The sequence below is a fragment of the Chiloscyllium punctatum genome, chromosome 5, assembly GCF_047496795.1.
Source record: "Chiloscyllium punctatum isolate Juve2018m chromosome 5, sChiPun1.3, whole genome shotgun sequence".
NCBI lineage: Eukaryota > Metazoa > Chordata > Chondrichthyes > Orectolobiformes > Hemiscylliidae > Chiloscyllium > Chiloscyllium punctatum.
Genome location: NC_092743.1, coordinates 135,818,898 through 135,845,484, shown reverse-complemented (window position 1 = coordinate 135,845,484; position 26,587 = coordinate 135,818,898). Strand labels below are relative to the sequence as shown.

The window sequence follows — 26,587 nt, the reverse complement described above, 5'->3', positions numbered from 1 at the left end:
TATATGTGGCAGCAGTTAGAAGACCTCTCTGGGGAAATCCCTATGAAGTCCAGATGGGGTCTTTAAAATCAAGAATTCCAAACGGATTTATTCTGTACCAATTACCAGTTTATACTTTAATGTAGATGATTGTACATCTGAATTGAGTGTTTTACTCGCACCAGACTTAATGACACAATTCACAAAGTCTGTAATTACAACAGTAGGTGCGCAAAATTTATTTATATTCATAGACCGAGCTTCCAAAACAAACAAGGTTGAAATAAGTGACATGTTAATATACATTAGACTACTGTATAATGATCTTTTTCTCACCCTGAAAGTTATACATATTTATTCAGACTGTAGTTACTAATGAATTAGTGAAACTACCAGCGTGAATGAGATGTCTGGCTACGTGAAAGAACACAAATCAGAGACAAGAAGGATATCGCTTTGCTGCTGAAATGTATTTTTTAAAGAGGGTAATGAGACTATAAGGATAACTATAGAAGTTTAAGCTACTTGGAACATTCAAATCTTATAACCAAACAAGATAATGTGATTGTGAAGAAAAGCAGCAACATGGAAAATGAAAGGTGGTAACCTTACAACACATTCTACAAAGGAAATGTTGTATGGCAAGTCACACATCCATGAGGTGCGGCAGCCAGTCAAATCAGCATGACACAGGCATGCAAACATACAAATGAGGAGATACAGTAAGCCATTTGACAAGATCATGGCTGATCTGACTACAGCATTTACTTCCCTGTGCACCTTTTATATCTTTGACTCTCTTGTCAATAGAAAATCTATTTAGCTCTCCATGAAAATATTTATCAATACAGCCTCCAGCGAGAGCATTCCACTTACCAACAACCGGTTGAGAGAAATAAAGTGTTCTCATCTCAGTCGTGGATGGGTGACCACTTATTTTTAAGCAGTTTCCCTTCCTTCTAGTTTCTCTAACATGGGGATAAATCCTTTCAGCACAGACCCCAGTGGAAGTCTGTTGTAATGCAGACCGATGTGATACAACTTTACTGAAAGAATGGGGGTCTCATGGTTTCCAAACGCATGCGCAACCACCTTTCTCCACCTGATCATCGCAGTCAGACTGCAATTAGTCCTTTGTGCTCAGAAATAATTACACTCACAAGCTATAGTGGCTGCACCTAAAACATTGTACAGCTGTAATTGACCTGACACTGGGAATAACTCTGAGCGTAAAACCTTGCAGTTATTCCACGGAACGTGACTGCTCCTAGACTTGGCTTTGATCTGCTTCAAGATCAGCTTCCAGGAGCAAATGGCTGGCCATGTGCCTCCACTGAGATACAAAAGGTTTCCATTCAACCCAAAGTCAATTCCAGCGACAACAACAACCTCATCTAACCACAGGGACGATGAAGGTGCTCTATAATCTGACAAAGAGAATGGAAAGCTGTGGAAAACAAAAGAAACAAACAAGCTACAGTGGTAACAGCACAGGGAGCTGGGACGTTCAGAATAACCAAATAGTCCAGCTGTAGGCAGTCCAGTTGATTCCTGAAGAAGGGCTCATGCCCAAAACGTCGATTCTCCTGCTCCTTGGATGCTGCCTGACCTGCTGCGCTTTTCCAGCAACACATTTTCAGTCCAATTGTAACACAGTTTACATGTTGGACACCAACATCCATGTTGTTATCAGTCTTTCCTCTCTACAGATGAGAACACTATAACCTGCAAATGTATTTTCCCCACATATAGCTCTTATTGCATTTTTTTTCTTAAAATACATTTGATCATCAATTGCATTAAGTAGTTAGAATAAATTCGGCACATTGCTGACTTCAATTATTTTAGAATCTGCATGTTGGAAAACAAGAAAGTAAACAATTTGGAAAGAGAAAACAGAACTCAGTGATGAATTCAGAGTAAATACAAAGGGAAAGGTCACAAACATTCCAAAATAATCTGTTGAACTATGGGTTACTACATTGAATTATTGATCTTTAATGGCACAGTCCAGGAAGACGACATTCAGCATAATCTGATCATGTCTGTCTTTGAAATAACTGTTCAATGAGTCCAACTCTCCTGCCCTTTGCCCAGGAAGTTACAAATTTGAATTTGAACACACTATCTACTCATGCAGTGAAGAACAGTGAAGATTGAAGACTATAGGGTTTCAGCTACAGTCTCTCCTCATTTAAATAATATTCTACCTTCCTTCTCTTCCGACCAAAGTACACTTCTCACTGCCTCGAGGAGGCAGCTAACATCATCAAAGACCCTCCCACCCCAATTATAAGCGCCTCCAACCTCTTCCATCAGGCAGAGGACACAAAAGCTTGAACACATGTGCTAACAGGCTCAAGAACAGCTTCTTCCCCGCTTCTGAATGGAATTCTCACATTTCACATCTAATGTTGATCTTGCTATTTGTGCACCTTCTTTGCAGCTGTAACTCTGTATTCCTCAGTATGTTCAATCACCCAATCATCTTTGAATGGTATGATCTGCACGCAAAACTAAACTTTTCACTCTACCAAGGTACATATGACAATAATAAATCAAATCAAAAGTAGACAAGTTCACATTTGTCCATCATATACTTCATCTACACAGTCCTATTTGAACAAGACAGAGGTTTTCGCTACAAGTCAGGAATTTTAGTAGCAATATGCAGCTCTTTCTTGACTAGACATGTATCACGCCCATTTAACGTTCCTCTTATTGCTGTAAAATGCATTTCCAGACACACATGACAAACGATCAGTGTTTCAAAACAGCAGCAGTGTGACTCTGTATCTTGGTAGCAAACAAAAATCAATATTTTCCACCAGCAAACAAATTATCAGAATAAATATAGCAACAATTATCTGTAATTAAAGACAGCGAGAGGTTATGTCTCACAGTTCTGGTACAGCCAATGATTAGGAAGGTAAATGGAAAGTTGCTATTTGTTGCAAAGGATACTGAATATAAAAGTTCAATGTTTTGCTACAGTTGTGCAGAGCACTGGAGAGAAATAATCTGGAATAATGAAGAAGCTTTATTATAACTGGTACCTTTTTGAACTGTCACTCTCAATAAACCAGCAAAAAATGATGTATCAGTACCTCAGTTACCGGAAAGTTTTGTATCACTGTGATTTCTGCGATGAGGGTGCAGTTGGTTAAGGGTGTGAGTGAGAAGGCTCCAAGAGTCATAGAATCTAACAGCATGGAAACAGACCCTTCAGTCTAACCAGTCCATGCTGACCATAATCCCAAACTAAATGAGTCCCACCTGCCTGTGTGTGGTCCATATCCCTCCAAACATTTCTTATTCATGTATTTATCTCAATGCCTTTTGAACATTGTAAGTGCACCCGCATCCACTACCTCCTCTGGAAGTTCATTCCACACACCAACCACACTCTGTATAAAAACATTGCCCCTCATGTATTTTTTAAGCCTTTCTCCTCTCACCTTAAAAGTATGACACGTCTAGGGGACTGGTCTTAAGGATGTGGCAACATCACTATAAAAGATCAAATGCCTCAAGTAGGTGGTCACAGTCAGCAAATACATCCCACCCACTGCACCACCAATGGGCCGAGGGGCCTGTCTCTCTGCTGTATGCATCAATGAGAGCCATGGGGCTTATGGGAGCACCCTTTTATGTTGCTCAATGCTCCTCCATCACTCAGTTTGCCAGGGCTCATGCTGAACACCCAAATACTTTGTCTCACATTCCAACGCTGCCAGTAAAACACACAGCTCCCATTCACTCCACATAGTTTGAACTATTCAACTGGGGCAGCCTTACAGAACTCTGCCACTCTCTAGTCACATGAAGTAGCCCTGGAGTAGAACAGTAGACGTATGGGGGTCCAAGGAGATGCGCACCTCAGAAGTCTGAGAGAGGACATGGGCGTGATACATGTCTAGTCAAGAAAGAGCTGCACATTGCTTCTCTGTACTACAAACTAGCTGCAAGCGAACCCATACAACAGAACAGAAGTTGTCAGCACAGTTGACAGCCTGTGTTCCTTATGTGCTCCTTTAGACCCACTGGGATAAAAATTGGCTTGTAATGACCTGCAAGAAGATGAAGTTGTTTCTCCTGGATCAGAAGGACACAGATAACTTTGCTGGGAATGCTGGTATCAGGCCCAAGAAGTCGGGGGTCAAGGTGAGATGCAAACATGAAGAGAGATAAACGTGGCTTGTCATCCAACGTACATACCAGTTCTGAAAGGGTCCTCAAACAGACAGGACTTAACAATTAGACATTGTTTCCTCGAGTCGCTCCTCCCCAGTTCCTGCAGGACCACCCCCCCCCCCCCCCCCCCCTTCACTCTCGGTGGGAGACCTTGGTAAATTCTTCACTGAGCTGGTCATAGAGAGGAGGTCAGCCAGAAAATTGAGGTGGGGACTCACTATGCAGCTTCAATTCCGCAGCCAGTCTCGGATGTCAAAGGTTGATCCTCTGCTTAGGACCTAACCTGTTTAATCACTGATGAGGTGGCATGTTGGCTCAGTGGTTAGCACTACTGCCTCAAAGCACCGGGGATCTGGGTTCAATTCTAGCCTCGGGTGACTGTTTATGTGGAGTTAGCACATTCTCCCCAGGTCTGGGTGCTCCAGTTCCCTCCCATGATCCAAAAATGTGCAGGTCAGGTAAACTGGCTGTGCAAAATTGTCCACAGTGTTCAGGGATGTGTCAGTAGGGGAACGAGTCTGGTGGGTTACTCTTGGGAGAGTCAGCGTGGACTTGTTGGGCCAAAGGGCCTGTTTCCACACTGTAGGGATTCTGGAGCCACAGACACAGTCACTGACAACCATAGTAGCAAGTAACTCCACTCTGGGAACAAGGGGTTAACCAGAGGGGAAAAGTGGTCAGGCTGGTATGGGCTGTTGATCGCGGGGCAATGTCAGATGCCTCAGTGTGACAGTGGCATGACAGTGTAGGTGGGCATGGTGGAGCGCGTGATGGTGGGGTTTTGAAGCCTGGCAAGGACTGCCTTTGGAGAAGCCACTGGATTCTTCATTCAGGCACCTGGCTGCACCAGGTTGTTGGTGTATCTCTTGGCAAATTCAGCTGATAGTAATTAAAAGCTGAATTATTCTCTTCAAGTCAACCTTTTTATGATACTACACCTTTGGAGCAGGTGAGACCCAGCCCTCCCAGTCCAGAGGTAGAGGCACTACCACTGTGCCACAAGAGTCCCCTCATGAGACTTGTAGCCCCTGGATCAGCTTGTTCACCAACCCACCTGTTGACCTCAGTTCAAGTTGGAAATGAGCAGGTACAAGGTATCTCGCACTGAGTGACAAACTACATTAATCCCTCAGCTGCACCCGCCCCCCCCCCCCCCCCCCCCCCACCCCCACCCAATCCTGTTCTGATCAAACACCGACCTCTCTTTTCGCTTTATAGTGTCAATATTTCCGCCTCTTCTTCCCACAAACACGTTTGAAGTTGTACAATAGTAGAGGGAAAATAATATTGGTCAGAATTACTTGAAAAGGAGGTATAACACAGAGATGGAAGTTAAATGGAAACAAGTGTGAGTGAGAAAGGTGAGGAAGGAGAGATGGATAACTCAGAGGAAGGTGTGGAAGACAAGGAAATGATGTGAAGGAAGTGATGAAACAGAACATATAAATATGGACACAGTCTGTCTTGGTCCACTCACATTGCTGCGATGGTCAAGATAGCATGACAATGCCTCTACTTCCTCAGGAGGCTAAGGAAATTCAGCATGTCCATAAGGACTCTTCCCAATTTTTATAGATGCCCGATAGAAAGCATCCTATCTGGATGCATCACAGCTTGGTACGGCATATGCTTTGCCCAGGAATGTAAGAAACTACAGAGAGTTGTAATCACAGCCCAGTCCATCATGCAAACTAACCTTCCATCCGTGGACTCCACCTACACTTCCCAGAGCCTCGGAAAGGCAGCCAACCTCAAAGACGTCTCCCACCCCGGTTATACTCTCTTCCATCAGCCAGAAGCTTAAACACACAGACCAACATGATCAAGAACAGCCTCTTCCCTGTTGTTACTGGACTGCTGAATGGATCTCTCAAATGTAATACTGATTTCACTCTTCACTCTGCACCTTGTCTGCTGCTGCAACATTGTATTCTTCACTCTATTATATTATCCTACTGCACTTCGTATGGTACGGTCTGCCTGTACTGCACGCAAACCAAATATTTTCACTGTACCTAGGTACACGTGACAATTGTAAATCCAATCAAATCCAATACATTAAAGAAATGGAACAGGGTCATTAATCATGTGCCATGCTGGTATTATGTAACTCCTATACACCATCACCAACACTGTTCTTTCTTACTCCACGTAGTCATGCAACCTTCTAAAACAGATAGCTTAGGGATGATTTCTATATTCGGTCCTGTTTGCCATTCCCACAGCTTTGCCATCTTTCGAATGCTTGTAACAAATCTGTACTCACTGCACATGTTAGTAATCTATCCCAGAGGTCACTAATAAATTGGGTTCGTCCTTGCATTTAACATAACTCCATGATCAACATCCATGGACCATAAAATGGTAAGATACAGGAGGAGAATTAGGCTATTCAGCCCATGTTCGATCATTGCTGATAAGTTTCTCAACCCCATTCTCCTGCCTTCTCCCCCTAACCTTTGACCCCTTAACTCATCAAAAACCTATCTCTTGTCTGATATACACTCAATGACTCGGCCTTCTGATGAGTTCACTACCATCTAGCTGAAGAAATTCCTCCTGGTCCCTGTTCTAATGGGTCTCCCTTCACTCTGAGGCTCTGCCCTCGAGTCCTGGTCTCTCCCATCAGTGGAGACATCTTCTCCACATTCACTCTATCCAAGCCTCTCAGTATTGTGTATGTTTCAATCAAATCCCTCCCTCATCCTTTTAACCTCCACTGAGTGCAGAAGTAAAGAAACTAAATGGAGGAGAGAGATATTGAAACAGTGAGGGAGGTCATGAAAACAGAGACAGCTTGTGGCACTTTAATACTCCAAGCATCTTAGTTACAGGACCTTGAGAGTTTATGACAAAGCCTCAAATCAGCTGTTTAAAAATGATCAGATTAAATGGTTTTGTTCAAATTTATTAGCCAAAGTGACCGCTAATGAAGAAATACTTTTTTAAAATTTGCCTCAAAATGCCAAGATTCAAAACATTTAAATGTACCCTGATGTGTTTTGATAAAATAGTTTACATTTTACAATAGAATTCACGTTAAATTCTTTTAGCAGAGACTTCGAGCAAAATAGAGTTTTGGCTGAGGGATTAATTCCTTCCAGTCAGATAAATGGACATAGGAAAGGGGCTGAGGAGGGTCACTGGACCTGAAGCGGTAACTCTGATTTCTCTGCACAGGTGCTGCCATACCCGCTGAGCTTTTTCAGCAACTTCTGTTCTTGCCAGCTGTTGTGTGTGAGAGTGTGTGTGCGCGCGCGTGCATGCACGTGCGTCGGGGGAGATGGAGGTGTGGGAATGATGTGTGGAGATATTTAATTCTGGGCAAGTATTTTATTCCCAGTTTAATACAATTCAAGGTTCCTCTAAGAGTGTGTGACCCTGGTAAACATTTGCCTGCAGGGAAGGTATGAAGTTTAACCACCTGCTCTCTGTGCTGGGGATAGACAGGAATGTGCATAACTGGTAAATATTCCACATTAAGAACCTTATGAAAACAAACTCCCACCCTATCTTCCTCCAGTGCCTATACAGCTGTTGTAACTTTGGGGGACTATAACACTCTTCACCCTCCATCTCCTTGTGGGAGAACTTGGAACGACATTCGACACAATGCAAAACAAAAACCTCTGCCTGTGAAACAATTTTAAGAATGCTTCTGCAACTACAGAAGTAAATGTCACTGTGTTTAGTGACACTCCCATGCCAATGAAGTGACTTTATTAGTTTTCAGAGCACTAAGACCTTGCCCTCATAAACTTTACATGACAGAAGAAGCCTGTGGGAAACAGTTCAGCAGAAGATTTCTCTACCTCTGGACCTGCCAAGCATCAAGGCAAATCAATCCCATTTCAACTTCGACATTTCTTTGTTTTGTTCCAAACCTTATTTACCCAGCTAATTTCCAATACATTGAAACCTTCAGTAACAGTTCTCTTTGTGTTTAAATGCAACTCAGATCTTCCAGTCAGTGAGAGAACTGCACTTTTTGAAGCTGATTGGACAAAAGCTGACGGATTTATCTTCCTCCGATTTTCCTGACAGATCCTTCCAAACTTGTCAAGCATAGGAATACTCACAGGGAACAGTGGAGAGATTCCCCACAATATCCACACCCACCTTTTACAGTACTAGCTGCAATCCTAGAATCCCTATAATGTGGAAACAGGCCATTCAGCCCAACAAGTCCACACCGACCCTTTGAAGAGTAACCCACACAGACCCATTCCCCTACTTTATTACTCTACATTTACCCCTAATGCACATCTCTGAACACTATGGGCAATTTAGCATGGCCAACCCACCTAACCTGCACATCTTTGGACTGTGGGAGGAAACTGGAGCACCCGCAGACACAGGGAGAAACTATATTATACTTCCTTTGAGGTATAGTAACAACAATCATTATTTCCCACAACCACCTGATGAAGGAGCAGCGTTCCGAAAGCTAGTGCTTCCAATTAAACCTGTTGGACTATAACCTGGTGTTGTGTGATTTTTAACTTAGTACACCCCAGTCCAACACCGGCATCTCCAAATCATAACAATCATTATCACATTTCTAAAGCAAATTACCTGCAATACCTTGCTTAATAAACTTTGAATGCACTCTCCAATGCTGACGGAACAAACTCACGGGATTTAAGATTGCCTGGAGCTGCTAAACTCTGAAACTATGGCCTCACCCAAATAAGTGCGTTCACTACATGCTCACAGCCAACAATATTCAGTCTCGCTTGTCCGATAAAAATGATCACTCTCGCCTTGCACCTTTGGCTGCACACTCCAACAATGCTGACCCTTCTGGTATCAGCCGAACTGAAGGCAGGGACTTCAGAGGTGTGTGTGTGTGTGTGTGTGTGTGTGTGTAAGGTGAGTACACAGGCAGTGGGAGGGAGTGAACACCTTTATCAGAGGAAGAATAGGTCAGGGGTGCAGAAGGGGCTTTGGAGTAGGAGTGGCTGCAGTACTGGCTGAGAGTGGGTGCTGAACATTGCTGTGGATGCTGAACTGGTTTCCTAAGAGATTCACTGGTTTATGTCACTATGAAAGTCATTGAGCAAATCCGTGTGTAAACCCAGCCAAGTACAGTGCAAACAGCCCTTGTTCCAATGGTTCTGCATAGCTAATACCACTGTTCCCAGTGGAGTAAAGGACATAATCAGAAATTTCAACCTTCTGGCTAAATACTGCAGGTTTGCATTTGTCAGCATTGCCTAGAGTTATTGCCTTAGTGTATCAGTAAGGTAAACAGAGGCAAAGGCATCTACCCAGGTCAGAATTGTGATTTCCTGTTTATGTTTGAGGGTTTAGAAAGGCCTGTCTAATTGAGAGCAGGAGATAATTCTGTTTGGGGGGAGGGGCTGCAAAGTTATTCACCAGGAGTGGTGCGATGATCATTAACCAATAACCACAAGCTGGTTAACTGATAAATGGCATAGCTGGTGGATCTGATCTGTAACAGGTGGGGAAGGAACCAATAAGAGGGCACAGTCCACTTGACCTCATTGTGGTAAAAGCAATGACTGCAGATGCTGGAAACCAGATTCTGGATTAGTGGTGCTGGAAGAGCACAGCAGTTCAGGCAGCATCCGAGGAGCAGGAAAATCGACGTTTCGGACAAAAGCCCTTCATCAGGAATCATCCTGAGTGACCGTCACACAGTTACCATGGAGACAGAGTTCCATCCTCACACTGAAAATGTTTTGATGCACAACGATCATACTGAATGGGATAGACGTCAAACAAATTGAGCAACTCAAGCCTGGCATCCACAGGGTGCTGGATCCTAATGGCCTGGTGTGTCCCATACTCTGGGAAAATGGTGGTCGAATAGCTCCAGCAGGAGTTCCTCTACGCCGGCTACAATTTCTCATCTTACTGCTCCCTCTCCTAGCTTCTCTCGGCCTCAGACACCCAGCCTTGGTCTCTGATGCTCAGCCTCTGACGTGGGACTGGTGGTCAGTGGAGACACCAGTGACCGGTGCGGGGCGCGGGGACAGCGGCCCGGTGCGGGGCGCGGTGAGTGTCAGACCATGTGGAGGCACCCCTGCGCTGGTCTGCTGCAGGCAGCCCTTGGAGAATGACTGTGATATTTGTTTTTTTAACTTTGCCTCTTGTTTTACTGACATATGGTTATACTGTGTAATGCTGAACATAGCTTTCTTTTTTCTTCAGTTCTCTATTCTGTAACTAAGGGATTGTACCAAAGTACCCTTCTCCTAAAAGGCGCTGTAAGTGGCGACTTGTAAACCTCTCCCTGCACTCATTTGAGTACACATGACGACAAAGCCCATTCAATTCAACTCAATACCAAGTCAACAGATCAACCCCAGCTCAAAGAAGAGTGCAGGAGGGTAAGTCAGGAACAACACCATGTCAATCTTAAGAAGAGGCATCAACCTACTGAAGCCACATGCCAGTACAAGATAGACACATCGACGTGATTTCACAACCAACAGTTCAGATAGAAGTTCCAAAGTCCTGCCACATCCAGTCATGAATGGTGGGTGACTACTAAACAGCTCAATGAAGGAGGAGACTGCACAAAAAGTCCTCATCTTCAATGATGGTGGAGCCCATCAGATCGATGTAAAGGACAGGTAGAAGAATAAGAATTGAAGAGTGTGGTGCTGGAAAAGCACAGCAGGTCAGGCAGCATCGAAGGAGCAGGGGAATTGATGTTTCATGCAAAAGCTCTTCATGCCTGAAACATTGACTCTCCTGCTCCTCGGATTCTGCCCGACCGGCTGTGTTTTTCCAGCATCACACTCTTTGACTCTGATCTCCAACATCTGCAGTCCTCACTTCCTCCAAATAAGGAAGGTTTGGATAGTTATGGCCCAAGGGTCTGATTCTAAGCTGTATGACTGAAGCCCCCCCCATTGTATCACACATGCAAGTATTCTATCAATTCCATTCAATCCACGTGTTACCAAGCTATTCAGCACAGTTCCAACACTGGACATGGATAACTGTCCACTTATGTCCTGTAACTTGCTTAGTTTGGGGAATAGAATATGTAACAAAGGCAAATCAATCTATGAATAAAATGATTGAGGAGTTAATTAGAACACATTCTAGATGAGAGGGTATGTGATGCGTCAAGCATGCGGTATCTCCTCGGGCATATCAGAGGAGCAGGAGATTCAACGTTTCGGGTCAGGACCCTTCATCACACACAAAAAAAAGTCCTGATGAAAGGTTCTGACCCGAAACATCAACTCTCCTGCTCCTCTGATGTGGCTTCATCTGCTGTGCTTCTTCCAGCTCCACACTCTATCAACTCTGACTTTCCAGCAACTGCAGTCCTCACTATCTCCACGAGGTTAAGGAGTTTCAGCTAAGAGTTACTGAGGGCTGCGCTGAAGACAGTGCAACAAAACAGCAAAGGGGAGGGTCATCTTCTGATTTGACCAGTGGTTAGGGACAAAGGAATGCAGCTACAGCTCAGGAAAGCCAGGTCATCCAAAGGGTCAGGATACAGGAACCTGAGCGATCACATTAATCCCAACTGTTCGAAGGTTCTCTCCCCTTTTCAGCGAGGGTGAGGATGGCCGTGCGAACTGACCAAGGTACAGGAAGCACCTCAACTGGGTGGGAGAAAAATAAATGCAGTGTAGTAGTGGACAATATTGGGAGGGGCATTGACAATGTTATCTACAGGGAAGAGTTCAAATCTAGAAGTCTACTCAATGTCAGGGCTGGAGAAGAACCTATAGTGGGAGGAGGAGGATGTGCTTAGGAGGCACCAACAACGTAGACAGTCCAAGGAAAGAAATTAACCATTCCCTTATTTTCAAATTTAGCTCCTTATCCATAATACCAGTTTCAATATATTCCCAAAAGTTGCATTTATTTTTACTGATGGAATATCAGAGTAAATGGTTCAGTGAAGATCACCTCATTTCTGCAGCCTCCCCCTTACTAGAGCTCACTCCACCATTCCAAAATATAAATCTTCCTCTAACATTTGAGGGCTGGAAATTTCGACTTAGCCAGAACTGCGATGCAACTTGAAAGTAAGTTCAATCATTTTGGTGGGTTTCCGTTGACTGTGTTATGAAAGATGGGCAGGGAGGAAATGACAAACAATGGAGATAAGATTTGACTATCTCAAAGTAGTCAAAGAATGGTGTTAATTTTGTCTAAAATTTAAATTTAACAGGCTCGAGAAATGGAACCATTCACACTATGACCATATCAATTCTCTAGAGTGCCTTTAAAACACAATTTACACTCCCCGCATGCTTCCTCAACATTCTGCAGTGACACAGGGCATAAGAAATGTATAGACATTCACAGTAGCTAGATCTCGGAGGGCACAAATGATGAGAAAAACCACTGCGTGTTTTTGAATATGACTATCCCAGTCACTTCAAACAAAAACCTTTCAAATTAATGGAAAGAGTTAGAAACCAGTAGACTGGCTTCCAACTGGTTTCCTTCTTCTTTCTGATAGGAAGAGCCTGCCTGCTCCTCTAACTGTACATTGGCCTGGTTTATTCTGGGGGAGACAAAATAAATACCTTTAGGTTGACAACATCTCACATACAGTATCAAAACAAGCCCTTCAGCCCACCATGTCAATGCCAACCAACAAACACCAAACTATAGTAATTCCATTTACCTGCTCTTGGTGCATAACTTACTATGCCCTGGCATTTGAAGAGCTCATCCAGATGTTTTCTAAATACTGTGAGAGTACCTGCCTCCACCACCCTCTCAGGTATTTCGACCTCCCGCTGGGTGAAAAAGATTTTTCTCAGATCTCCTCTAAACCACTTATTCCTCACCTTAAACGTATATCCTCTGGTCTCAGACACATGTGCCACTGGGACACGATTCCAACGATCTACTCTGTCAATGCCTCTCATACTATTGTATACCTCACAATTAGGTCTTCCCTCAGCCTGGGGAAAGCAATCCCAGCCTATCAGTCTCTCCTCATATCTCAGACTTTCCATCCCTGGCAACTCTTCTGCACCCTCTCAAGTGCAGTCACGTTTTCCGATAGTGGGGCGACCAGATCTGAACACAGTATTCCATCTGTGGCCTAAGTAATACTGCACAAAGTTGTTCTAAGACTTCCTTGCTCCTATATTCTACATCCTGGCTAATGCAGGCAAATATCCTGTATGACTTCTTCCCCATCCTGTCTACCTGCGCTGACACCTTTAGGGATCAATGGACTTTTACACCATAGTTCCTTGGTTCCTCAGTACTCGCTAGGGACATGTGATTCATTGTTTATGTCCTTCCTTTATAAGACCTCCCAAAATGTATCACTTGCACTAATAGGGAGTAAATTCTATCTGCTGCACTGCTTTTCCCAATTTACAGCTGATCAATATCAGGCTGTTGCTGAGACCATCCCCTTACTATCAACAACACCACTAATTTCTGTGTCATCTGCAACCTTACTAATTATACCTTCTACATTTACATCCAAATTGTTCATGTACATAACAAACAGCAAAAATCCCAGTGGTGGTACATCACTGGTCACAGGCTTTCAATTATAAAAACGACCATCCACCATTACCCTTTGCCTCCTGTTTGGAAGCTGATTTTGGGTTTGCCTTGGATCCCAGTGGCATTTTCCTTTGGGACCAGCCTTCCACGTGGGACCTTGTCAAAGGCCTTATGGACGTTCACACACACCATATCAACTGCACTACCTTCATCAGTATATTTAGTCACCTTTTCAAAAAAATTAAAACAATCAGATAGGGCTTCCTCTGAACAAATCTGTGATGACTATCCCTGATCAACCATTTCTAAGTATTGGTTAATCCTGTCCCTCAGAAATTTTTTCAGATGTTTTCCCTACCACTAACATCAGACTAACTGTAATTGCTCAAATGTCATTAGTCAAGAGGAAAGTGAATAAATATCCTTTCCTGCAATATGGTCTTTAAAACTGGGTAATCTAGTGGTCTTACAAATCAAAGGAAAGCAGACAATTGTAGAATGAATGTATAGCTGTAAGCAGAATTCTTAACCTTGTAGTTCTATTTGCAAAGATTCCATTTGATACAAATCAAGATCAGTTTGCAGGCACCAGTGAGGTTTTATTTCTTTGAGTGAAATGAGGTACCTGATAGGATTACCAACTGCATCCACATTTTAATCGATCCTAATGATATTAAGGAATAATAGCAACTAATCACAATTGCAGTTAGTTGTATTATCACTACATTGTCTATTTTGAAAAAGATGTTAAAATATTTCCTTTCACATACATGACTTGATACTACAACATGACAGAGGCTTCACATTATTTGTTCCTTTGCTCATGAACAGAGAAGTACATGAAAATACACAAAGCTTTCTCACCCAGACTGCATTTCAAAGCTGAACTTAATGCCCCTTTATGACTCCCTAACAGCACTGTTATTTTGTGCATAAAAACACCTTAGTGCCAATACAGAGACGATGAAAACCATTACAAACATTGGTGGGCAACACTAAGGCCTGGACTTTCTTTGGAGTTGGAAGTCAGGAACCTTTCTAGTATGCCAGACCATACCTAGGAAAATGTGTCCTAAACGGCGCGATCATCTCCTGGGGGTGTGGAGGGCTGTGCAGGATGGAGTGGATCTGCCGTCCCTGTACACAGTCAGAGTTGGTCACATTAGCTGCCTAGTGCTGAGGTTCTCCTTTGGTTCTCTGGGACTTCATAGCGGTTATTTTCTTAAACATCAGGTCTTCTTACTCTGATCCCTATACCCCCCCCATGTATTTTCCATGCGTATAAATACCAACTCAGGCCCCAGTTACATCAATGGCCCCTCATATCCTCCACGCCAACCAATGTCCCCAGGCCAAACCATGACTCCCCTGTCCATTATACTTAGATTAATTATACTTTTACATCAGTTACAGGGTTCAATATATAAAGAAAATCCCATTCACGAAAGTCCATTCAAAATATTTGAATCCATGCAAATATTTAATCCCCTATGAAAACAAGCACAACTGTCATAGTGACAACTAATCCATAGTGACAACTAATCCAACTAATCCATAGTGACAAAGAATCCATAGTGACAACTAATCCAACTAATCCATAGTGGCAACTAATCCATAGTGACAACTAATCCATAGTGACAACGAATCCAACTAATCCAAGGTGACAACTAATCCATAATAACAACTAATCCAACTAATCCATAGTGACAACTAATCCAACCAATCCATAGTGGCAACTAATCCATAGTGACAACGAATCCAACTAATCCAAGGTGACAACTAATCCATAATAACAACTAATCCAACTAATCCATAGTGACAACTAATCCAACCAATCCATAGTGGCAACTAATCCATTATGACAACTAATCCATAATGACAACTAATCCAAAGTGACAACGAATCCGTAGTGACAACGAGTCCAACTAATCCATAGTGACAACGAATCCATAGTGACAACGAATCCAACTAATCCATAGTGGCAACTAATCCATAGTAACAACGAATCCAACTAATCCAAGGTGACAACTAATCCATAGTGACAACTAATCCAACCAATCCATAGTGGCAACTAATCCATTATGACAACTAATCCATAATGACAACTAATCCATAGTGACAACGAATCCAACTAATCCATAGTGACAACTAATCCAAAGTGACAACTAATCCATAGTGACAAATAATCCATAGTGACAAATAATCCATAGTGACAACTAATCCAACTAATCCATAATGACAACGAATCCAAAGTGACAACGAATCCATAGTGACAACGAATCCAACTAATCCAAGGTGACAACTAATCCATAGTGACAACTAATCCATAGTGACAACTAATCCATAGTGACAACGAATCCATAGTGACAACGAATCCATAGTGACAACGAATCCAACTAATCCAAAGTGACAACTAATCCATAGTGACAACTAATCCAACTAATCCATAATGACAACGAATCCATAGTGACAACGAATCCATAGTGACAACGAATCCATGAATAACACTTCTAAGCTGTCAAGCCATGCATATGCTATGTCTCCCTCTCCCATCAGTGTGATAATCACAGAATATGGACAGCAGTGTAGCTTATTAACAATATAATGATAACGTTTCAGGTAGACACTACAAATTGTGACCGAAACAGCCAGAAGACCTTTTATAACTCTCATGGAGAGAGGCTTACAGTTCTTTCTCAATTTTTAACCATTTCAACAACTTGACAGTTCTACAGCTTACAACACCCTTCATTGAGGATGTCTCAAAAACCCTATAACTCCCACACTGCGAGTTCACTGGCTCCAGTGAAACTGAGCTCTGTAGGAACTCAGCATTGAGATCACATGGCTCTGCTGAGTTTGGGATTGCTGCATTGGGGGGGGGGGGGTCACATCCTGTTCCAGTCCCCCCAGGATCTGTCAGAAACGGGCTGGGCATTCTGAATCAGGGTTCCACCCATTATTCTAGGATGTTCCTGGAGAGTCTGCGAAAATCCAGGCCTGGCTCTTGGAAATAGCATAAATTGGTTAAACAATACAGCACAATGACATTGCTTAAATCACATTAAGAGTGACACAGACCTTGCATTTGGTAACTGTAAGGGGCTTGGCCTGGTTGAGGTGCACTTAAACTTGAACCATAACTCAGAAATCCCGTTTGGCCAGATGACTGTGATTGAGTCAATCCACCTTCGGTCTTGATGCCTGTCCACAATGTACCTACATTGGTTAGTGATATCAGATCTGCAGGCTCTCATTCAAGTATATCAGAAACAGAAGAGTTAGCATTTGATAAAACTTATCATTCTAAACAAAATGAAAAAGTTATTGTTTTTAGCTGTTTTCGATCTTTTTGTGCCGTTCTGAATGTAATTATAAACAAGATTTTTTTTAAAAAGTCAACTGAAACAAGCAATGTGTCTGTTTACCATAGGATGGGATTCCGTAATGCTGTCCTGATTGTGGATATGTTGCATAAATTGAGGCTTGTTGCATTCCTGTAGTGTACGGTGACTGTCCATATGATGCCATGGTTTGTGATGAAGGTGTGGGAAGAATATGTGGATATGACCTGCTGCTTATGAGAAATAACAGAGCAGAGATTTACAAATGATTAAAAACTATGTAAATTGCCATCAACTATTGATTTGCAGCTAATTCTACCACTTCAATATCTAAATAAAACAATCTATTACTAGTATAAAATAAAGAAACATGGATGCTGAAAATCTGAAACAAAAAAACAGAAATTACTGGAGAAACTCAGCAGGTCTGGCAGCATCTCATAGAGTCATATCTGGTCGGCATGGAAACAGACCCTTTGGTCCAACCCGTCCATGCCAACCAGATATCCCAATCCAATCTAGTCCCACCTGCCAGCAACTGGCTCATATCCCTCCAAACCCTTCCTATTCATATACCCATCCTTATAAATGTTGCAGTTGAAAAGTTTAATCAAGAGACATATCTCCATAAAACATATAATCAAGAATGAACCCACTCTATTCTCTACTGCAGGTTCTCTGTGGGCCACACTTAATAACAACGATTAACTTATCTGATTCTGTGCTGTGAACTTCGCCCAACAGTTTCTCCAAGATCAGTTGTGAATTTCACTGTTTGATAATTTTCCCAGATGCACTCTGATGTCCAGCGATACACGAATTCAAACAGCAAAGGCACTAACTGTGCAGATTCTCTCTCTCTCTCTCTCTCTCCTGCACTGACCTCACCATGTGCTTCCTTTGTCCGTTCTTCTCCCTTTTAAAACAGCTGTTGTTTTGACTTTTTTTTTACCAAACTTCCAAAACAATGCAACAGCATATAAACCAGTAATTGCTGCTCCTGGAATTCGAGGAAATCACCTCCAGCACCTAAAATACCTCAAAAAAGGAGCAGCTGTTACAGTCAGAAATTTTTCCCATCCTCCATCTTGGGAGAGGGAGAGGGAGAGGGAGAGGGAGAGCTGAGGAGAGAGAAAACCGAATTAACATTTTGATCCATTTTCAGAGGTTTGCCTTCTCTCCACAGATGTTATTTGACCTGCTGAGTTTCTCCCACAATTCCTGTTTCTGTTTCAGATTTCCAGCATTCACTGTTAATAAGTAATGTTACCTCTGAAGAGAGTTAAATTTGTAAATGAAGAATTTGGAGAGAATGAGCAGCTCAATACATGGAGACATATTTTTCACACAAATAATGAAGCTAAAATATATTGAAAAAGAAGAAGCTGGTTATGAGTTTAAATTATATTTTTGCTGCATGCTCTTTAAAGAATATTAGAAATCTTACTTGGAAGGATAAATCTGAGGAGAGAAGTGATGAGTTTGTCTTGGGCTAAAGCCGCTACCGATTGCTGTAGAGAATTAAATAAGGGAGAGGTTGGTTACAGGATACATTTCTTGTTAAAAGACTTCTGAAGGCATTGAAAATTTGTAACTTCACTCCTGTTATAGAGTCATAGAGATGTACAGCACGGAAAAGACCCTTCGGTTCAACTCATCCATTCCGACCAGATATCTAGTCCCATTTGCCAGCACTTGGCCCATGCCCCTCTAAACCTTCCTATTCATATCCCCATCTAGATGCCTTTTAAATGTTGTCACTGTACCAGCCGCCACCACTTCCTCTGGCAGCTCATTCCATACCTGCATCATCCTCTGTGAACAAGTTGCCTTTTAAGTCCCTTCTAAATCTTTCCCCTCTGACCCTAAACCTATGCCCTGCAGTTTTTTTTAAATCTCCTCACCCCAGGGAAAAGATCGTGTTTATTTACCCTATCCATGCCCCTCATGATACTTATAAACCTCTATAATGTTCATTGATGCCACCTCAACAATTTGTTTACTTATTAATTGACTTGTAATCTAACAATACTTGTCAGTGCATTCTGCTTTTCCATTAATATTTGGAATTTACAAAGGCAGTCTTTCTCATTGTTTTTCAGTGTTTTTTTTCTGTCCACTCCTGACAACTGTAAGGGGTCAGCATGGATAAAGTCTTATGCTTTCCTCGGCTGACACAGTATCACAGATTCTAGCTCAAAATATTGAGTAACGATCAATTACTGAGATTCTGTAAAGCTTCCATCTTCACCAAGGACATAAAAAGCTCAGTGCTGGATTACTGCCTAATTTTTCCTTGACATTGAATGATGTCTACAGGGAGAATCCTGCTGTCCACTATTGGCTTCAGCTGAAAGTTAAGCTCACCTTGTCTTTACCTCGTCAGCTCCAGCTTGCTGAAGCCAAGTATGGCACCATTTCAGAAGCTAACTCAATGCTGATGGATTAACTAAAACATTAATATCTACATCTGCTAGATAGGGTACTTGTGGTGCAGTGGTAACATCCTTACCTTTGAGCCAGGAGGCATGGGCTCATCTCACCTGCTACATAGGTGAGTAAGAACATCTCTGAACAGGATGTTAATACCTCAAACTATATATTGAGATCACTTGTTTCTTACGGCTGTTATGGTGCAGTGGTAGCGTCCCTATCTCTGAGCCAGCAGACTTGGGTTCAAGTCCCACTAGAGGACCACAACAGCATCTCTGGATGGGTTGATTAGAAATATATCTACAACTGTTAGTTCTGCGGGCTCCTGTGGTGTAGTGGTAGCGTCCATTTTTCTGAGCCTAAGCCTGAGCCGACTTCAAGTCCCACCTGCTCCAGAGGTGTGTAATAGCTTCTCTGAGGTGATTTTCTAATCAACCGCTCATGGATGTTATTACTCACCTCCAGGCTGAATCACCTGGTTCAGAGGTATGGACACTACCACAGTGCCAAGAAAGCCCGAGAACATCTCTGCACAGGCTGATTAGAAAATAACAACCTCTCTAAGTCCCTTGGGTGGGGCTTAGCATCTGAATGGAATGGACTGTGGGAAACTGCAGGTGTCCAGCTCATGCCCGATAAAATTCAAATGTTTCGCAGTGTTATAACTGGGTATAAATTGAAGGGCGAATCACTGTCTCATTTACAGGACTTGCCTGACTTCCGCTGAAATTAATGGAAACAAAAATCAGGAGCAGGAGCAGGAGCTTCCCCAGCAGGAAGGTAATCTGTTCCGGCAGTTTACACCCAACTAGTGATGGGGGCAGAAAGTCAGAGACTTCATGCACAGAGAGAGAACTTCAACTTGGATAAAAGGTAAATATGATGGGAAGGGATACGAAATCCAGGAAACATGCCAGCATTTTGGGAAAACGGCAACTTCCATGTGAACTGCGATGCTGTAAACCACTTGTGAGCAGCCCCTTGTAAATAAGGCAATTGCAGTAACATTAACGTGGTTCTCCGAATGTACTTTGACTTTGCTTCCTGGAAGTCAACATTGAAAGCAAGGTGAGGATACAGCAGTGGAAAAATTTGGGAAAAGGGATCTTGGCTATTCAAAAGAAATGCACTGAGAAGAGACCTGCTTTTACCCGGTCTAATGTTCACACTCTAGTTCCAGACACCACAGACTCCAATATCCTATTTCAGTGGAAGCAGCGGGTCATTAAAATGGATAGTTGTTTTTTTAGGACCCAGTGCATTCAAAAACTCCACCCCACCCTGAATCCCACTCCTGCAAATAAATGAGAGGTGCTAAGTTCATGGGTGGGCTTGTAAGTGCCATGTTCTTCAAGCACTTTGCCACGGTGGAGACATTTCCTGTTGTGGTGAAGATTGGGGCCATTTGCCTTAACATCTAGTCTGCCAAGCCTGCTCAGATGTTAAATGTTTAAACTTATGGCTCCTTGACTTCAGCTGGGCAGAAAAGGTGGTGGGGGCAATGTCTAACCAATCCACATTCTTTAACATCCCCAGCCTTCTTCTCTTCACAGCAGTGCAGTTTGCAGTTCCACTGGACACTCTTGAGGCACCTCTTCACATTCCCAACGAACACTTCCATTCCTAGCTTTCTGGTAAATTCACACACTGTGTTCTATGATTTGTGGAAGGTGACTGAGGTCTGGGGGGGTGGGATGGTACAATTTGAATGAATGAATGACTTTTTGAATGAATGAATGAATGAATGATTTTATTGTCACGTATTTTCCATTGAAAGATACTGTAAAATATAATGAAAAGTTCCATAGCCAATGGCTATTTTGAACAGCTTAAGAATAATTTTAATGAGAGTCCATAATCCTGCCACCACCGCTTCACGGAGATTCATGTACATTCGAGATGATCAGAAACAGCAGCCTTGGTCAGTTCCTCTATAACATGATGGTTCCATTCTTTCACAACCCCATGCTAAAGAGAAATCGTGCTTTAGAAACAGTGCTTAAAGCGCTGGTGATGAAATCATGTTACAATTCATACAGGTTTTAAAACTTCACTCTGTAGAAACCGTGTCCCTAATTTGCCAATCGCGTACAGCGAATTTGCATTGTCAAAATGCGTGTTATAATGGAACGACCTGTATCCTGTGAACAAACCTTTTAAGAGTACAGTAAGTTGTGAACCCAGGTGTGCTATTACCAGAACCCTGTCTCGGTGAAGTATGGCTTCTGCTGCCTTCCATTTCAGGAGTTGAGAAACCGAGGCCACTGTTTCTGATCATCTCGAATATACACGAGCCTCCGTGAAGCGGTGGTGGCAGGGTTATGGATTCGCGTTAATATTATTGTTAAGCTGTTCAAAATGGCAACAGATCATAGCCATCGGCAATGGAAGTTTTTCATTGTATTTTACTGTTATCTTTTAATGTCAAATGCGTGACAATAAAATCATTCATTCAAATTGTACCATCCCACCCCTAGACCTTAGTCACCTTCCACAAATCATAGAACTTCTTCCTTGATCGCACTGTAGGGGACTGCAGCAGTTCAAGAGGGCACCTTCTAAAGAGCAATAAATGCTCAACCAGTCAGTATGGCCCACATCGTCTGAATGAATTGAAAAGAATTATCCTGCAGGAATGTGAGAACAACCTAAAGCATAATTATTTAGGGCTGCAGTCACTGTGACTGATACTATGCTGCACTTCCATTTAAAATGGTAGACGATGGCCCCATTCAGTAACTATCTCCTTGAACAATCATAGATATATTACACTGACTGTTCTGCAACCACATCCAAGTTGTTTCCCTGATGTAGAAAACATTGATGGTATTTAATTCCAAGCACTATAATGATTCTATGCAGGTGCCATTTTGAGTACTGTCTAGATGTAGTGTAGGCCCTTCTGCCTATACATGGAAGATATTGCACAAGCTGTGAAAAAAGTGGGTGGCATAGTGGTTAGCACTGCTGCCTTACAGCATCAGAGACCCAGGTTCAATTCCTGCCTCAGGCAACTGTCTGTGTGGAGTTTGCACATTCTCCCCATGTCTGTGTGGGTTTCCTCCAGGTGCTCCAGTTTCCTCCCACAATCCAAAGATGTGCAGGTTAGGTGAATTGACCATGCTAAATTGCCCGTAGTGTTAGGTGAAGGGGTAAATTTAGAGGAATTGGTCTAGGTGGGTTGCTCTTCGGAGGGTCGGTGTGGATATATTGGGCCGAAGGGCCTGTTTCCACACTGTAAGTAAGTAATCTAATCTAATCTACTATTACCTCAGTTCTAAAATCAAAATAAACAACGACTGGAATTAAATGGAATCCATTAAAACAACGCACCAATGGAATCAAGTGCAGGCTCAATATTTTTATTCTTTCATAGGGTATGCATTTAACTCAGTTGGCTAGATGGTTGGTTTGCAGAATGACTCTAACAGTGTGGGTTCAATTCCTACACTGGCTGACCTCACTTGAAACGTGGTCACCCTCAGGTTAAACCACCACCAGTCATCTCTCTCTCTCTCTCTCCCTTTAATGAGAAATCAGCCCTATGGTCTGGCAGGACCAAGGCAACTTCACCTCAAGAAGGGGATTAACATAACTGGGTGGCTTGCTGTGTTATTTCATAGGGCAGTTAAAAGTCAGCCACACTGCTGTGGGTAAAGAGATATGACCAGTTAAGGATGTCATTTCCTGATTGAAGCAGTTGGGTACTTATGTCTGTCTGGAAGTTTCATGGTCAAATTTCTTATGATGATGTTTTATTTAATTTAATTTATTTAATTCAAATTTATTTTCAGCTGCTATGATAGAACTTGAACTCAAACATCCAGTAGTTAGTCCGAAACTCTGACTGACTGGTCCAGTAGCATAAACCTTAAGATACTGAACCCTATACTTGACCTAATATGCTTGAATTTAGCAAAATGAAATAAATTAAATCTATTCCCTTTTCCATCATACCAAACCTCTCTGCAGGTGCCCCCCAAGAAACTATGCCTAATCAATCTCGAACAAAAACACAAACTGCTAGAAGAACTCTCCAGGTCTAGCAGCATCTGTAGAGAGAAAGCAGAGTTAATATTTCAAGCCCAATGACTCTCCTTCAGAAATGTTAACCCTGTTCTGCTCTCTCCATAGTTGTTGCCAGACCTGCTGAGTTCCTCCAGCAATTTCTGTTTTTGTTTCAGATTTCCAGCATCCTCTTTGTGTTATCGATCAATCTCATCCTGTCGTTCAAACCCACCCTTTGTTCCCTTGACCCCATGCTTATTAAATTTCCAAGTGCCCAGCTTACTTTTTAGGTGAGCTGATATTATAAATCTTACTGTGCGGATTGATAACTGATTGAGGGGTAGGAGACAGACAGAGGGTCCTGGCAATGGCTTTGTACTCTGATTGGGAGAATCCTTCTCTAGGGATTTGTACAGGGACTTCAACTTTCACCATATACACCAATTACTTGAATGATTGTTTGATTGATTTATTGTTGTCACATGTATAGAGGTACAGGGAGAAGTGTTGTTTTGCATTCTATATAAGCAGATCATACCATACATCAAGGCATCAGGGTAGCAGAACAGAGTGCAGACTACAGTGTCACAGCTGCAGAGAAGGTGAACAGAGAGAGAGTTAAGACTCACACAACAGCAGGTTATAGTCCAACAGGTTTATGTGGAAGCACTAGCTTTCTGAGCGCTGCTTCTTACACAGCCACCTGATGAAGGAGGGGTGCGCTGAAAGCTAGTGTTTCCAAATAAACCCGTGTGTTGAGTGATCTTTAAGTTTGTCCACCCCAGTCCAACACCACTGGCATTTCCAAGTCACATAGAGAGAGAGAGAAAGAGACAGACAGACAGAGACAGAGAGATCAGAGGATGACAAAGCTGAAAAGCACTGCAAACTGTGTGGATTGGACCAAGATGGTCTAAAGAGACATAGACAGACTAAATGGAGGTGATTCTGACATCTGTCAATAGTGTATAATAGATTAGGAACCTGTTACACATTAATGCTTGAATAATTATCCCTCGGAATAAGCAAAACCATACAAATGCAGTTTAATTTGAAGAAGTGTTCGGTCTTTCATTTTGGATCTGAGAATATCAGAGTGTACCATTTCTTAATGGGGCACCATTTTCTTAATGGCAACAGGTGCAGAGTTGTGAGGGAGCAAAGAGATTTAGGTGTCAGAGTCAACAAATGATAAGATCAAACAGCAATCAATAAGTGTAGACCATAAGATATAGGAGGGGAAAAGGCCATTCAGCCCATCATGACTGCTCCCCCATTCAATCATGGGTGATATCTTTCTCAACCCCATTCTTCTGCCTTGTAACCCTAACCCTTGACCCCCTTACTAATCAAGAACCGATCAATCTCTGACTTAATTAGACTCAATGACTTGGACTCCACAGCTTTCTGCAGCAATAAGTTCTAAATTTTCACCATCCTTTGGTTAATGGTTATGTTAATGGTTCTTGGAATGTTAGCCTTTAACTGCAACAGGTTGACATTTCGAAGTGAGGTGGTGATGTTTCAGATGAACAGACCCTTGGTCATATCCTAGGAGTGTTATACTCAGTTTTTTGCACTGAACTTCATTCTTTAGCCTTGATGGTGATACAACCAGACTGACCAGAAAGATAATGGGACATAAAGGGTTAAATTAAGATGATATTTTGCATTAATTTGGCTTGTATTCCCTTGTATTTAAAGCTAGAGAAATAATCTTTGCAGATTATGAGGAAGGGTCACTCAACCCAAAATGTTAACTCTGCTTTCTCTCCATAGATGCTGTCAGACCTACTGAGCTCTTCCAGCAATTTCTATTCTTGTTTCTGATTTACAGCATCTGCAATTCTTTCAGTTTTAATCCTTTCAGATTGTTTCAGTTGACATCAAAATAGGTAGAAAAGCAAATGGCAAGGACGACACAAGGTCTGCAGAGGAAGCTGGAGGACGGGAAACATTTCTGACTGTAACAGCTGCTCCTTTTTTGAGGTATTTTAGGTGCTGGAGGTGATTTCCTCAAATTCCAGGAGCAGCAATTACTGGTTTATATGCTGTTGCATTGTTTTGGAAGTTTGGAAAAATAAAGTCAAAAGGGTAGACAAAGGAAGCACAGGGTGAGGTCAGTGCAGGAGAGAGAGAGAGAGAGAGAGAGAGAGAGAGAGAGAGAGAGAGAGAGAAAAAAAAACCTGCATCGTTACTGCCTTTGATGTTTGAATTCATGTATTGCTGGACATCAGAGTGCACCTGGGAAAATTATCTAACAGTGAAATTCACAACTGATCTTGGAGGGACTGTTGGGCAAAGTCAATTCTGGTCTCCTTTCTAGCGGAAAGATGTTGTGAAACTTGAAAGGGTTCAGAAAAGATTTACAAGGATGTTGCCAGGGTTGGAGGATTTGAGCTATAGGGAGAGGCTGAATAGGCTGGGGCTGTTTTCCCTGGAGCATTGGAGGCTGAGGGGTGGCCTTATAGAGCTTTATAAAATCATGAGGGGCATGGATAGGATAAATAGGCAAAGTCTTTTCCCTGGGGTTGGGGAGTCCAGAACTACAGGGCATAGGTTTAGGGTGAGAGGGGAAGGATATAAAAGAGACGTTTGGGGCAACCTCTATTCCTGTTGAAGTGCTTTTGCCTGAAACGTCGATTTTCCTGCTCCTCAGATGCTGTGCTTTTCCAGCACCACTCTAATCTTGAGCAACTTTTTCACACAGAGGGTGGTACATGTATGGAATGAGCTGCCAGAAGAAGTGGTGGAGGCTGGTGCAATTGCAACATTTAAGAGGCATTTGGATGGGTAAATGAATAGGAAGGGTTTGCAGGGATATGGGCTGGGTGCTGGCAGGTGGGACTAGATTGGGTTGGGATATCTGGTCGGCATGGACGGGTTGGACCGAAGGGTCTGTTTCCATGCTGCACATCTCTATGACTCTCTGAATTTATTCAGGTTAAGAGAGTGGACAAATAATTGGCAGCTGGAATATGTTATGGTCTTATGATGTCACGGAGGTCAGTAAACTCAGAATCACATAGCATAGGATGTCATTCATCTGCTCTTTCATAGTGAATCTGTTTGAAGTTTATGAAAAGATGATTAAAATAATGTAGGCATGACACTCAGGTAGGCAGAGTTGTTATTAGTGCTGAAGGATTTTGTGG

General features: G+C 42.5%; 1 protein-coding gene across 15 annotated transcripts in view; it reads right to left on the bottom strand.

The window, feature by feature from the left end:
• eya1 (EYA transcriptional coactivator and phosphatase 1) overlaps positions 1-26,587 on the bottom strand; it is a 219,110-nt gene that overhangs the window by 141,297 nt on the left and 51,226 nt on the right. For 10 of the 15 annotated variants that reach the window (XR_011960742.1, XM_072571413.1, XM_072571418.1 and 7 more), the window contains 3 exons: positions 18,439-18,502; positions 17,076-17,224; positions 16,729-16,851 (listed from right to left, as the gene is read on the bottom strand). Coding sequence is in view for 14 of the 15 variants with exons in the window: in XM_072571413.1 (XP_072427514.1) it covers positions 16,729-16,851; positions 17,076-17,224; positions 18,439-18,502 (336 nt within the window). In the remaining variant the exon portion in view is untranslated. The remainder of the gene's footprint in view (positions 1-16,728; positions 16,852-17,075; positions 17,225-18,438; positions 18,503-26,587) is intronic. The other 5 variants (XM_072571417.1, XM_072571415.1, XM_072571426.1 and 2 more) reach the window with 2 other exon arrangements.